The sequence below is a fragment of the Macadamia integrifolia genome, chromosome 7 (genome assembly GCF_013358625.1).
Source record: "Macadamia integrifolia cultivar HAES 741 chromosome 7, SCU_Mint_v3, whole genome shotgun sequence".
NCBI lineage: Eukaryota > Viridiplantae > Streptophyta > Magnoliopsida > Proteales > Proteaceae > Macadamia > Macadamia integrifolia.
This window is the reverse complement of record NC_056563.1, coordinates 30931675-30945515: the sequence shown is the minus strand read 5'-3', so window position 1 is coordinate 30945515 and position 13841 is coordinate 30931675. Positions and strand designations below refer to the sequence as shown.

The following is a 13841-nucleotide window of genomic DNA, read 5'->3' as shown; positions in this document are numbered from 1 at the left end:
TTTTAACTCATCAAAAAAACTTCAGATGGCCCCACTTAATTCGATTGACAACGTGTACGGTATAGATCACTGTTTAAGATGTGAAAAAAAAAAAAGATTAGCTCTCAAAATGATCCTCATTTGTCTTACATATCACTTAACACAAGTCAAAACGTCTAACGGTTAATTTAAGAAAGTGCTTGTTACCGCTCCACGGAGTCTTAAAATAACTATTAAAGAAAGGGTGTTGATCAGGCCTTCGTACGAAAATTATTTTGGCCGATGTTTGATTTACACTTGTACCCTAAGAAAAATAAGAATCAATTAAGAGAGAGAGAGAGAGAGAGAGTGAAATCTAAGTGTGGATCAAAAATCATACGAAAATCATTTTCGTACAATTACCTGATCCGGGCTCTAAAGAAAAAACTGTGCGGAGTACATGCAAGTTTGACCAGACAAGTACAAAACCCAACAGAACTTGGGCTGGTTTATGGGTGAGATTTTCAAGATTGGAGTCAGGTTGAGTTGAGTATGGGCTGATGCTTCGTCTGATTATATATCTTAGGTTGAGCCTGTATATCAAGATATTTTTCGACTTAAAGGTATAACGACGATTATTATTAGTATCATAATGAAGTATCATTTATAAATATCGGTATCGTTGGAGCTCAATATCAATATGATACAAATACAAATTGGGTGTATCAACCAAAAAGTTTTTTTTTTTTTTTTTTTTTGCCCCTTTTTAAATTACATCCTTTAATGATCAACTAATCTACATTGATATTGTATCAATAATCGATATTGGTTGAGAACGATACAAAAATTGATATTAATACCTATAACCTTGACCCCAATGACTAAATTCTATTCATCCACCGTGAAGAGAAACTTTCGCCAAAAAATAATATGGAAAACGATCCTATGAGTCTAGTACATTTCCCACGCCTACACATATTCTTTTAAATTTTGATTTAAATGCCAATTTTTTCTTTACCTGCACCATTCATTTTAACAAGACTAGAATGGTGCCATAGGCTTTGGGCCCGTTCGATAACGTTTCAAGAAACGCGTTTCTGCAGTTTCTGTTTCCAGAAACAACAGAAACGGAGTAAAAAGTGTTTGATAAAACTGTTTCGTTTCATTTATTTTCAGAAATAGAAATATAAATTTTTACTTATTTATGGTTCAAGAAACGACCCACGCAAAACAAGCTGTTTCGCCGTTTCTGAAAACGACTTGTGGCCATTATTTCATTGGTTACTATCGACTTCTAAAAACATGACTTATCAAATACCTTCAATTCCGTTTCTGTTTCTATAAACAGAAATTTACGTTTATGCCGTTTCTTGAAACATAAACGGCAAAAACGTTATCAAACGGGCCCTTTGTATAACTAGTCTCAAATAGTAAAATTCTTATCATTGCATTTAAAAATTTTATTCGCCTTTATCATGGTTACCATATATACATTTAAGGGAGAACGCAGTTTCAGAAAAAGAGTACTATTGTTATATTTACATAGAATCACTTCTCTTTCTTTCTTTCTTTTATTTATTTATTTATTTATTATTATTATTATTATTATTATTATTATTATTATTATTATTTAATGATTAGGCCCAAGAATAGTTGAATTCATGAATCATGACCTCTTAATTTTGAGGTGTTGGTCCTTGCCAAATAAGCAACCACCTTGGGGTACTTCCATTATTATTACTAGCTCATGGGCCTAAGTTTCTCCTCCCCTTTTTCAATCATATTATTTTTATATCAAATATGGAGGTAAATAAAACATTAAAAATATGCTAAAAGAAACGTCTTGAAAAATAACTGAAAAAGATGCAACTCAAAATACAAAAGAAAACATGTAAGGGAATAAGCGTAAGGTATGCTACTGCACTCTGGGGGGTTTATATTTCTCCTCACGCAATAGAGTGTAAAGATGTCATTCCATAAGGGGTGGATAGAGATAGGCATAAAGAGGTGCTAATACGTAGAGAGATAGACGCTACGAGGTGCTAGTGTGCTATGCTTCCAAACATAGAACATTATCCCAAAATGTAAATATATGAGACATAAAATATTTGTTCTTATATTCAAAAAAGGCTAAAAATAGGTCCTCCTCTTGTCACCATCCCCCCAGTCACCACCTCTCCAAAATAATAATAATAATAATAATAATAATAATAAAAATAATAATAATAATAATAATGAATGGTTCAAATGTTCAACAACCAATTTTGATTTTCTCACCCTATCTATTCCCTATGGGTTTTAGATCATCTCCAGGGGATGGCTGAGACTTGAGAAGGACTAATCACCAGCCCGACACAAAACAAGAGAGAAAAAAGATTTAAATTCCCCTTCCTCTTTTCTAATTGAATAATGATTGTGTCAGGGAGATCATGCAGTCACACACTATAGAACATAAGGCACGTTTGATTGCAAGGAAAGTAAAAGGAAAATATCTGCATTTTTTTTTTTTAAAAGGGATCTCTAAATTTTACTTCTAAGAGAAATATTTAAAATTTTATTATAAATAAACACAAAAAATACTCTTTATATAACATGTATTTTATTTTATCAAGAAATAATTGCATTTCCTTTGCAATCAAACGGAGCGTGATGGAGAAAAGCCATTCCCCACAATGGCTTTTCTTTTTAATTTTGATAATTTATTGGAACCCAAGTGTTAAGGAACCAGTTCAAATTTTAGATGCCTATTTCTTTCACGTGATTGGGTGGGTCCATTCTGTTTAATCCTTACCGACCACATCAACTAAGACCTGACCATTTATGGCCCACCGAAGTCGTGATTCCAAGTCCCTCCAGTCCAATAAACGCCTCTACCAAATCAACAACTTCAGGTTAAGTGGGGCCACCTGAAGTTTTTTTCTTTTAAACTCATCAAGAAAAGCTTCAGGTGGTCCCACTTAATTCGATTGACAACGTGTACGGTATAGATCACTGTTTAAGAGATGAAAAGAAAGATTAGCTGTCAAAATTATCCTCATTTGTCTTACATTACTTAACACAAGTCAAATCGTCTAACGGTTCATTTAAGAAAGTGCGTGTTACCGATCCACGGAGTCTTAAAATAACTATTAAAGAAAAGGCTTTGTGCGGAGTTTATGCATTGCTTGTTGGTGCAAGTTTGACCAGATAAGTCCGAGTCCGATAGAACTTGGGCTGGGTTATGGGCGAGATTTTCAAGATTAGAGTCGGTTTGAGTTGGGGCTGGGCTGATGCTTCGTCTGATTCTGAATCTTAGACTAATGTTGTATATCATTAGGCCATTATCTTGCATTGAAAATGTCCGATTATTAATCCATTGATACTTGAGTCTGACATATTTTGTATTCGAATAGGTTAGTATTAGGCTTCAATCAGCAGGATCAAGATAGACCTACTGATGTCGGTAAACTTTTGACACCGTGTTATGAATAATATTCGACTAGCTATCACAGTTGTCAAGGTGTTGCCTTAGGCTGTGTTTGGTAGCCAAGAGAAGAAATGGAAAAAAAAAAAAATGAGAAGAGAGGAAAAGAAAATAATAAAAATGAAATAAAGTGGTAAGAAAATATAAAAAGTATGTGTGTTTGGTTACGAAGAGACGAAAAGAAAAAAAAATGGTTTTTGCATTTTCTAATGTTTTCTTGTGTTTTTGGCAAGATTAAATTTTTTTTTTTTTAAACAAAAGAAAACTTCATCATTCCGAATGTGAATTTTGAAATTCAAAAATAGAATTTTCTCTTGGTACAAGACATGCCAAGCATAAAGATAATTTTTTTGTACTTTTTCTTTTCATTTATTTTCTTTTATTGGCTTAAAAAGTATTTGGTTTAAGAAATTTTCATTATGTTTGGTATGTCCTCAACTATGAGAATATTCTTTTTAACATTCGGAATGGTGAAGTTTTCGTGTGTTGTCATAAAAAAAAAAGTTTCCCCTAAAACTCAAGAAAACATAAAAACGCACAAGAAAATAGAAAAATGTTTATTTTCTTTTTCTTCTATTGGTAGCCAAATATACATAATTTTTTTTTCTTTCCATTTATTTTCTATATTCTTTTTTCTTTTTATTTCTTCTCTTGATTACCTAACACAGCCTCCTTAGTGTTGAGATTATGTTTTTTTTTTCTTTGCCAACACCTAGTATCTTTCAGAAGATGACAACAACAACAAACTAAACCTTATCCCAACATAATGAGGCCAGTTATATGGATTCAAACATAAAAAACAAAGAAAACTGAATTCTAAAATAAAGAAAGGGATGGAAGAGAAGAGAAAAGACAAAAAGAAAAATAGATGAAAAATGAAAAAACGTAAGTCATAGCTGAACAAATAAGGAAAATCTCAACTAAATAAAGTCATTAAAATTTGTATGGGTCCTAATTATAGATTAAACCAAAGGGCCATGAACTCCCAAGTGGTTGACTTTTTAGCTTACACATCATGCCATCCATCATCTTGTATTTCCTTTTTGGGACTAAAACCATCATTCGTACTTTGTATGTTCAATGAATGTTTTGGTTTTAAATCAACAAAGAGCAAAGGACTGTTTGGACATTTCATATTAATTGCAATTGAACGTTGCTTCTTTCTTTTGCCTGTTTGGAAACTAGGAAAAAAAATCTTACCAAAAAAAAAAAAAAAAGAAACTAGGAAAAAATAAATGGAAAAAGCAGCGCTCCTTGATCCCTCCACTCGGAAAAAGCATAAAGAAACAGCGACGGCGTGACGGTGACGCGTACCCCGTAACCCTAACGTGAAGTTTTAGAGAGAGTAAGAGAGAGAAAAGAGATGAAAAATTTGAAAGCACATGCAAGGTAACCGTTAGGACTACACAGACCAACGTGACTTTTCATCTTCAATCCAACGGTACGCATTCACTAGCCGTTGCATTTAAAAAAAGAGGTCTAATGCGGTGCGGACATATCATATATCTGTCGTTATCGTAATCTCCTATAGATATTCATATCGATTTCTCTTTCTTTTTTGTTTTTCGTTTTTCACTTCTTGGGTAAACCAAGACCCCAAGATCAGAGAAAGAAGAGAGGAGGGAGGAGACTTCGATGATATATGCCTCCATTACTTCTCTTAATGGAGTCATCGGTGTAGTCTCTCTTTTCTTCGGAGTTTGGAATTCCGGTCGAAGATCATCGACCTTGGAATTTCAGCTTGTTCGATCGAATCCCAACGAGTGGAACTAGAAGCGTAGCTGTAGGTAAGTCAATGGTAGATCATTGTTTGTTCTCATGATCATCTTCGTTGAATTAGCGATATGGGTTTTGGTTGTTGAGTTTTGTTCTTGACTGTCTTTCCTGCTACCTGGGTTTTGTTTATCTAGGGTTTTTCGATCTTGTTTGTTTTATGAACTGGTGAAGGAGATCTGAATGGGGTTTGTTTTTCTCGTGGTTTTTCTTGTAGATAATCAACATGGCTGGATCAAATGAGAACAATCCGAGTTTGGTTAGGCCAGCCCATTTCCAAGGTAATTCGGTCAGATTTGGGAATTTTTCCGGGGTAGCATTGATTGAACATCATCTACGTTCCTGGAACGATCTACTTAGTTTTGTAAAACCTTGATCTATGAACTGAGCATTTTTTTAAATTAAATTCAAAAGGTGGTCTCCGGATGGGGGGTGGAAAGTTCGTCCCAGAGGTTGGACACCATCGAAGAGCTCTAAGCAACATTAACCAGAATTTAGTGGGAGCTCCTCCGTACCCATGTGCAGTCAACAAAAGAGGCCTATCAGAGTAATTCCGAAACCTCTAATTTGACATTTCATCAATTCATCATCTACTGCTCTTTCAGTGTCAGATATTTTCTTGGTTTTATTTATTTACTAATTTTTCTTTATCACTCAGACGACAGGCCTTATGTGGTAAGAACCCGCCTATTCCAGTGCATAGGCCAATCACAAGGTTAGAAAGATCTCAAATAGAAAACTTTACATTTCCAACTAGATTCATTATCAGAATTTCGTGATTGGTTTCTCGCTTTCTGTTTAGGAAGTTTGCGGCAGAAATTGCAAACAAGCAGCAGCAGCAGCCTCAGCCTTGTCTTGAGGTACCTCCAAAAAAAAAAATTTGCAATTTTCACTTTTAATTACCTGTTGAATTGACCTTTTTTTATTTATTTAAGCAGGAAGCTAAGCCAACCTCATCTCACACAAATGCAACTGCATCAGAAGATTGTACTATCATTGATGTGGATGACTTAAATGAGACTAATGACTTGCATGTTCCGATGTTTGTGAAGCACACTGAAGCAATGTTGGACGAGATTGATCAGATGGTACATTGGGCCTTCTCTTTAACTATAACTAATTTTTGTTTTAATTAATTCGGAAATGAATTCTGGAGTCTGGACATCCATTAAAAAGGAAGAATTACCCTTGTGATGATTTGCTGTAGGAGGAGGTTGAAATGGAGGATATATCAGTGGAGCCAATTACAGATATTGACAGCTGTGACTCTAAGAATCCACTTGCAGTTGTTGAATACATTGAGGACATTTATGCCCACTACAGAAAATCTGAGGTGAAACACACTGCCTTCTTTTTCTTACATCATTGAAAGACTTGTAGGAGTTGAAATAAGAATAAATTTTCCTTTCCCCTTGATGAACTGCTAGAATACCCATTTGTGCATCTAGAACCAATTTCAGCATATCTTTAGATAAAACTGGGTACCCAATTGAAGGGAATGACCAGATTTCAATTTAATTATGTGATCTTAATCTTGCAATGACAAAAAGGTCAATTTGTGAATGGGCAGTGGACGGTTTAATTATGCAGAATTATGCTAAGCATTACCAAAATATTCTGACTGTTACTTTGAGATACTAATTGATCACCATTCTGTGTACAGAGTTCCAGCTGTGTCTCTCCAAACTATATGGAGCAGCAGTTCGACATCAATGAGAAGATGAGGGCTATCCTCATTGATTGGCTAATAGAGGTATTAATTGCCTGATCTATAGAAATTTGTTGCTATCTTCTACTAGTGTAGCCAGCTTGTGGAGGTGCAACATCTATGTTTTAGATTCTTGAAGCAGCCTTTTCAGCTACCAGTTTTTCCTACTAGAAAACCCAAGATTGTTTATTTTTTTAATCAAATCAGCAGGTACACTACAAGTTCGAGCTTATGGATGAGACATTATTCCTCACTATAAATCTCATAGATAGATTCTTAGCACAGCAAGCAGTGGTGAGGAAGAAGCTCCAGTTAGTTGGAGTGACAGCCATGCTATTAGCTTGCAAGTATGAAGAAGTTTCTGTTCCTGTTGTGGAGGATTTAATTCTAATATCAGACAAGGCCTACACTAGGAAAGAAGTTCTTGACATGGTACTCTTTTTTCTCTTTTCCCTTTTCTCTTGATCAACTGGATGGATCTTTTTATTTTCTGAACCAAAACCTCTTTCCATATGATCACAGGAGAGATTGATGGTGAACACACTACAGTTCAACATGTCTGTTCCAACCCCTTACGCGTTCATGAGGAGATTTCTTAAAGCAGCTCAATCTGACAGGAAGGTTAGTAGTAACTGCTTTCCTTGTGATCAACTATGTTGCTTTTAGAAGTAATACTGATATGAAATGTTCCTCATCATGACTTTGGGCCAGCTTGAGCTTCTCTCCTTCTTCATCATCGAGCTTTGCCTTGTGGAGTGCGAAATGCTTAGGTTTCCTCCATCTTTTTTGGCTGCAGCTGCCATCTTCACTGCTCAGTGTACTCTTAATGGGTCTAGGCAATGGACACAGACTTGCGAGTGGCATTCTAACTACAGGGAAGACCAGCTCTTGTAAGTAGGCCCTCTTTTCTTTTCTGAAGAAACTTCAAGATTTAATGATATCTTGAAACTTGAGAGATGCCTATAAGTTGATGGTTGGTTTCCTGCGCTGTAGGGAATGCTCAAAGTTGATGGTTGGTTTCCATCAGAAAGCTGGAACAGGGAAGCTCACTGGGGTGTATAGGAAGTACAGCACATTCAAGTTTGGTTATGCAGCAAAGTCTGAACCTGCTGTATTTCTTTTAGACACTAGATCTTAAGGATGGGGGGGGGGGTCTTTGGGTGATTTGAATGCTTTGTCTTGCTAATCATTAACTCTATGAATTGAATTTCTGGGGTTGGCATCACTGTGCAACAGAAGTTGCCAAACTGGGCTTTTGTTGTGGAAGCCACACCACAGCTGCTTATTTTCAAAATTTCCTTTCAGTTATCCAAATAATGTACAATTTTCTTCTTTTGTATCTAATATGAGATCTCGAAGTATCATTTGGTGCCTGAGAGATGAAATTTACTGCCACATATATTGTTGCGAAGAAAAATGCAAAATTGAACTCCTCCACCACCGGGTAGGTGGATCAGTCTGACATTTAGAACTTAATTTTCAATCTATTGATGCTCCACCCCCTCTTTTCCTAGAAGGGTTAGACTTCCTTTCTTCACCTTTAATGGTAGAAGTTTATGATAGAAGGGTTAGACTTCCTCTCTAAGAAGACTCAATAAGGTTGGAGTTCAAATAGCTTATGTGGTGGTGTCCTCAAACTTCCCCAGCTGCCAAAGTTAATTTTGAAATGATGAATGGGACTGCCATGCACGCGCACAGAGTTCAGGAAATTTTATGATAGTTTGGACTCCTTGAATTTTATATATAGTGCTGCTGCGCACCGTTCAGTAGTTTTATGGTTTTTTTGGACTCACTCCTACCATTGAAAACATACACAGCATATACACATCATATTTGTGAAAGAGAAACCTAGGATTGTTATGATTTTCTACATGCTACCATTTTTTGCTTGGTGTGTTACTTTAACTCCCAAAACTAGTCTTTAGCAGGCTTCACGGTAAAGCCATATATATGTATTCATTTATTCCATGCTTATTATGCCAAGTTTTAAATTTCAGCAAAGCCTAGCAGTCTTGAAATGCCACCTACTACTCTTCCAAATGGTGACTGGATGTAATTCCAAACTATAGCAGTGACTACTTACAAGTGGTTCCAAACTACTCGCATGATCAAAACAATTGTGTCAAAGAGGATGTAGTACTAGGATTCAATTATCTTTAATAAAGAGGAAACAAAAATACACAAGAGGAATGTGGTGTAGAGAAAATTTGATTATACAAACTAATTGTATAATCAAAACAATTGTGTCAAAGAGGATGTAGTACTAGGATTCAACTATCTTTAAAGAGATCGCGGGCATGATTAAAAAATCAAGCTTTATAGCCAGCATAAATACACAAAAAATAAGGAGGAATGTGGTCTAGGAAAAAATTGATTCTTAAAACAAACAAATAATAGAGAGGTAACTAACTGTACACAAAAATAAAGAGGAATGTGGTGTAGAAATTTTTTTATTCTTTAAACAAACAAATAATTGAGAGGCCAATAATCCTGCAAAAAAATGATTCTTATCCCTCACTTAGTCAAATATAAATTTCCAAGTTGCCGAAATGATCTTTGTATTTTCTTCATGCCTGCAATATATTAATGAAGCACTGATGCAGCACAAGAACCTCGGTTTAACTCCTAGGCAGGCCCATGTAATGGGTATATTTTAGGTCCACAGGTCCTGCCAGGTTCTGTCCAAAATAACCATCGAACAGCAATCTTAAGGATGAGATTTTTCCATATTTTTTTGGGGCCCAAAGATTGGCCGCGTGGAGGTTTTGTTGGAGTATTTGTTACTGGAGGTGGAAGGAGCCTTAGAAGATCTTGTGGGACCTCAGTTACAGCTTGCATGTAGGAGAATGGAAGCTGCCATTGAGGTCTTGTAGATCATTATCTGCCTCCTATTTATTTGTGATTACTAGTTAGTTAGGTAGTTTCAATTTTCAGTTTTCAGTTACAGAAAGTAGGAGTTTCTGTTTTATTTGGTTTCTATTTTGTAAATGGGGGACATCTGATTTGAATTGGCAGCCCCCCTTCCTACGGCATATGCATGGAGAGTTTAGTTGTAATTGATTTATCTTATGATAAATAGAAGAAAGGTTTAAAAAAAAAAAAAAAAAAAGGAATGACATGCATATTCTAGGCCTTGTCCCAAGTATGACCTCAGATAGAGCCCCAACTGTGGAGGGCAATGATCCACGTAGCCAATTGCTTAGATTTTCCTGACTTGCTAGTGCTGGGCTTCTTTCCTTTTACTTTCATTTCTTTAATATTTATTCTTTTTATTTTCACTTCTTTTTTGCTTTTGATCAGATCCATGTAACCAACCCCATTAAGTTGGGATAAGGTTGAGTTTGTTGTTATAAAGCATATTTGCTTCACAAAATCACAGACCTGTGAGTTGCAGAACCCCAGTGGGAGACAAGCTTGGAGTTAGGTGGGAGGAGGCCTTCTCTGCAGTTCAAGTTGGGGAGACTTGAACATATCCTTTTCCTATCTCATCTTCTTTTATTTTCTCTCTCTTTTCTTTCTTTTCAGTCAACCAACTCCAGCAAGGTTTCTGCCACTGCTAGTTACGCTCAGTTCTGCATGTCTGAGTTTCCTTGATTAGTCACGCTTGGTTGAGCAGACCTGAGGTTCCTTGATCTGTTATCAAGACCTTCTTTTAATATGATGTTCCTCACTGTTGTAGTTAATTGTCTTTAAAATCTGAGGTCCATCAGATTAGCTGAATGGGAGTTTGATATGTTTCTTTATTACTTTCTAACTTTGGTTTTGTTTTTTTTGGGTGAATAAAAAATTCATTACCAAGACGAAGAAAATACTTACAAGCCCCCAAAGGGAGGGAGAAAGAAAATAAAAAAGGACTTAGCCCTCAAGAGGAGGCTAAAGTCCAAAACACATAGGAGGGAAGCTCCCAAGAGTCTACAATATGGCAATTTCTAGGGGAAGGGGGACAAGTGATAGCAACTTTAGAGATCCTTGCTTTGGCATCAAAAAATATGGAGCTCCAAATCTTTTCAAGAGGCCGAGAGTTGGAGGTCCATTTTCTATGATTGTGCTCAATCAAAATTTGGTTGATTGCGGCATAGAAAGCAAGCTTGGCGATAAGATCACACATAGTCTTCCCTTGGAAGATCATGTCCATCCAAATCCACTCCTTATGGAAGGGGAGGATTCTTCTTCTGGCCGGCCAGTATTTGGATAGGACAAAAGTCCAGATAGAGCATGAAACAAGGCAGGAGAAGAAGAGATGAAGAGATGATCAATGTCTTCCGGCTCTGAGCCGCAAAGATAGCAAGTTGGGGACACTGAGATTCTTATCTAGATGAGGAATTCTTGCGTAGGAAGGCACTTCATGAAGACCCTCCAAGCCGTGGCCTTGGAATATGATGCCTAAACCAAGTAAGCCTGTGCCATGGAGCTGGGTCCCCATGAAATCTGATATGATCCTAAGCAATCTTGGAACTGAAGAGCCCATTTGAAGAGTGGAGCCAAAGGATTGAATTCCTTCTCTGATGCCCTTCAAGAGGGAGAACAGGCACGCTATTCTAGATCTCAGCAAACTGGGGAGAGGAATGAATTGGAGGGGCCCAGACTCCAGATGATAAAATGTCTGCAACTCTAGCATGCCTAGGCAGCCCCGAACTGTAGATGCTACGGGCAGTGAGCACATTAGAGAGGATTCCCATCGGATGCCAAGGGTTAAGCCAGAGGAAGGTGGAGGAGCTGTCCCCAATGCTATAAGAGATAGATCTAGAGGCAATGGTTCTAAGGGAGAATATCTTGCGCCCAGGAGGAGTCTGGAGGAGAATTCATAGACCAAAAGGAGCCCTGCTTGATAATATGTGAGTAGACCTAGTCCACCCAAATGCATTTCTTCCTAGATACCAATTTCCAGATGAGCTTTAAGATTCCTGCATTGTTAACGTCCTTGATTCACCTAAGACCCAAGCCCCCTTCATTTTTAGGGAGGCAAACCGCGGCCTAACTGATCGGGGCAAAGGAATTTAGAAGATTCGCACCCTTTCCAGAGGAAGGCAGCAAAGATGGATTCCATTTTGGATATAATGGTCTTGGGTAGCCCATAGATTCCAGTCCAACAAATATAAGAAGCTTGAAGGACAGCTTTAACAGGCACTAATCAACCCACAAAGGATAAAAGCATTCCTTTCCAAAGGTGAAGGCGTTTCCTAATGAGATCCAACATAGGAGTGCAGTGATGGGCAGTGAGCCTCCCAGAAATAAGAGGAAGCCCCAGGTACATTACTGGCAGAGAACCCAGAGCAAACCTAGATTTATGGAGAGAGTCCTTCACATCATCTGAGATACCCGAGAGGAAGAGGAGAGATTTCCTATGGTTGATCTAAAGGCCAGACATCCTAGAAAAGAGATCCATGCAATGTAAAATAGCATCTAAGGAGGGGCCATCTGCTTTGGAGAATATCGTCAAATCATCGACGAAGGCAAGATGGGTCAACTTGAGAGCTCTGCAATTGGGAATGGGGGAGATAAGCTTTTGATCAGTGGCCAGCTACAAATTTCTAGAGAGAACTTCCATAGCAAGAAGATGCAGGGAGAAAGGGGACATCCTTGCCTAATACTGGTTGAGGGAGAGAAGAAGCCCGCCAGACTGCCATTTACCAAAACAGAGAACTTGGGAGAAACAATGCAATGGAAAATCCAATTGGTGAAAGCAGGCGGGAACCCCATCTGAATGAGAACCGAGATGATAAAATCCCACCGAAGAGAATCAACAGCCTTATGGATGTCAATCTTCATAAGAGCAGCATGAGAATGGCCTTTTCTACCAAACCATCGAACAATCTCATGGCAAAGAAGGATGTTGTCACCAATGCTTCTTCCAGGGATGAAAGCTAACTGGTTCTCACTGACAAGGGAATCGACCACATTCTTGATCCGAATGGCAAGAATTTTGGCGATGAACTTGTACAGAATGTTGCAAAGGGATATTGGCCTGAAATCATTCATAGAGCTTGCTTCTTCTTGCTTGGGAATAAGGCAGAGGAAAGTGTGACCAATACCCTTGACCTGGCTCGGGTTGAAGAAGAAGCTTTTGACAGCGTTAATCAAATCCTCTCTAATAATATACCATGCTAAGGTGAAAAAACTCATACTTAAACCATCTGGACCCGGCGCTTTACCAGCTTTGTGGAAGAGAATTGCCTAAGTGATTTCCTCATTTGAGGGGATAGACCAAAGCATTTGAGCCATGTTGAAAGGAATGAACTTGTTGATGAGCCCAGCAAGAATGGGGGCAGTCAGAATAGAGGGGGGATTGAACAACTTCCTGAAATGATCCACTGCCACCTCTTTAATCTCTTCAACTTTGTCCACTTGAAGAGATTGACCAAACTCTGGTTTTGTTAGTTTAGTGCAAATCTGTCCGTTGGATCAGCCCCATCTTTGGAGCATATAATCAGCAGAATCCCTATTCTATGTGACCTGATTTCCAGCCACATCCTGTTTGGTTTATCATTCTGTTCCATGTGATCCTGTGTGAGTTTGTAGCCTTCATCAGTCCTACAGGTTACAGCTCTACATTAAGCACTCCACAATATTCAAACTACATATATATATATATATATATTTATATATCCTTGGGTCCCATGAATTATGTGATAGCAGTCTTTCTTTGGTTGACTTGATTCATAACTTTTCTTGCAAGATGATCATAATATTATCAAGTCCAAAGATTTATTTATGCTAAATAATTTTCCAAGTATTTGCTTCATTTATTTTTATGGGAAAATGTTCTGATATTGTGCAGAACCCTGTTGTACTACTCACTATTCACTAGTCACCCAGAATAGAATTGTCTTAAATAGTCCCCCAGAACAGAATTTTCTTAAATAGCCCCCCTATTGTAAGATTTGTTTGGGGTCCCTCCAATCTCCATAATTAATACTCTGGTGTCGGAGGGAACCCATT

At 37.5% G+C, this 13841-nt stretch overlaps 1 protein-coding gene across 3 annotated transcripts; it reads left to right on the top strand.

Moving 5' to 3' along the window:
* Positions 1 to 4936: 4936 nt before the first annotated feature.
* On the top strand, positions 4937 to 8275 carry LOC122083588 (G2/mitotic-specific cyclin-2-like). 3 transcript variants are annotated; one of them, XM_042651452.1, is made up of 12 exons: positions 4937 to 5208; positions 5412 to 5475; positions 5609 to 5741; positions 5853 to 5909; positions 5997 to 6054; positions 6130 to 6282; positions 6402 to 6527; positions 6858 to 6947; positions 7110 to 7334; positions 7425 to 7523; positions 7699 to 7792; positions 7896 to 8135. In XM_042651452.1, the coding sequence occupies exons 2-12, from the start codon at positions 5421 to 5423 to the stop codon at positions 7910 to 7912; spliced, it is 1107 nt and encodes a 368-aa protein (XP_042507386.1). In that variant the 5' UTR covers positions 4937 to 5208; positions 5412 to 5420; the 3' UTR covers positions 7913 to 8135. The 3 variants fall into 3 exon arrangements, with proteins under 3 accessions (XP_042507386.1, XP_042507384.1, XP_042507385.1); XM_042651450.1 differs by having other exon boundaries at positions 4940 to 5208; positions 7614 to 7792; positions 7896 to 8275; XM_042651451.1 differs by having other exon boundaries at positions 4941 to 5208; positions 7113 to 7334; positions 7614 to 7792; positions 7896 to 8275.
* The last annotated feature ends 5566 nt before the right edge of the window (positions 8276 to 13841 follow it).

Excerpts from the sequence above, each read along its gene's own strand:
- LOC122083588 (XM_042651450.1), top strand. The coding sequence starts at position 5,421 with ATGGCTGGATCAAATGAGAACAATCCGAGTTTGGTTAGGCCAGCCCAT. Across the intron at positions 6,055-6,129 it reads AGCCTCAGCCTTGTCTTGAG|CAGGAAGCTAAGCCAACCTC; the intron begins GTACCTCCAAAA and ends TATTTATTTAAG. Across the intron at positions 7,524-7,613 it reads CAGCTCAATCTGACAGGAAG|CTTGAGCTTCTCTCCTTCTT; the intron begins GTTAGTAGTAAC and ends ACTTTGGGCCAG.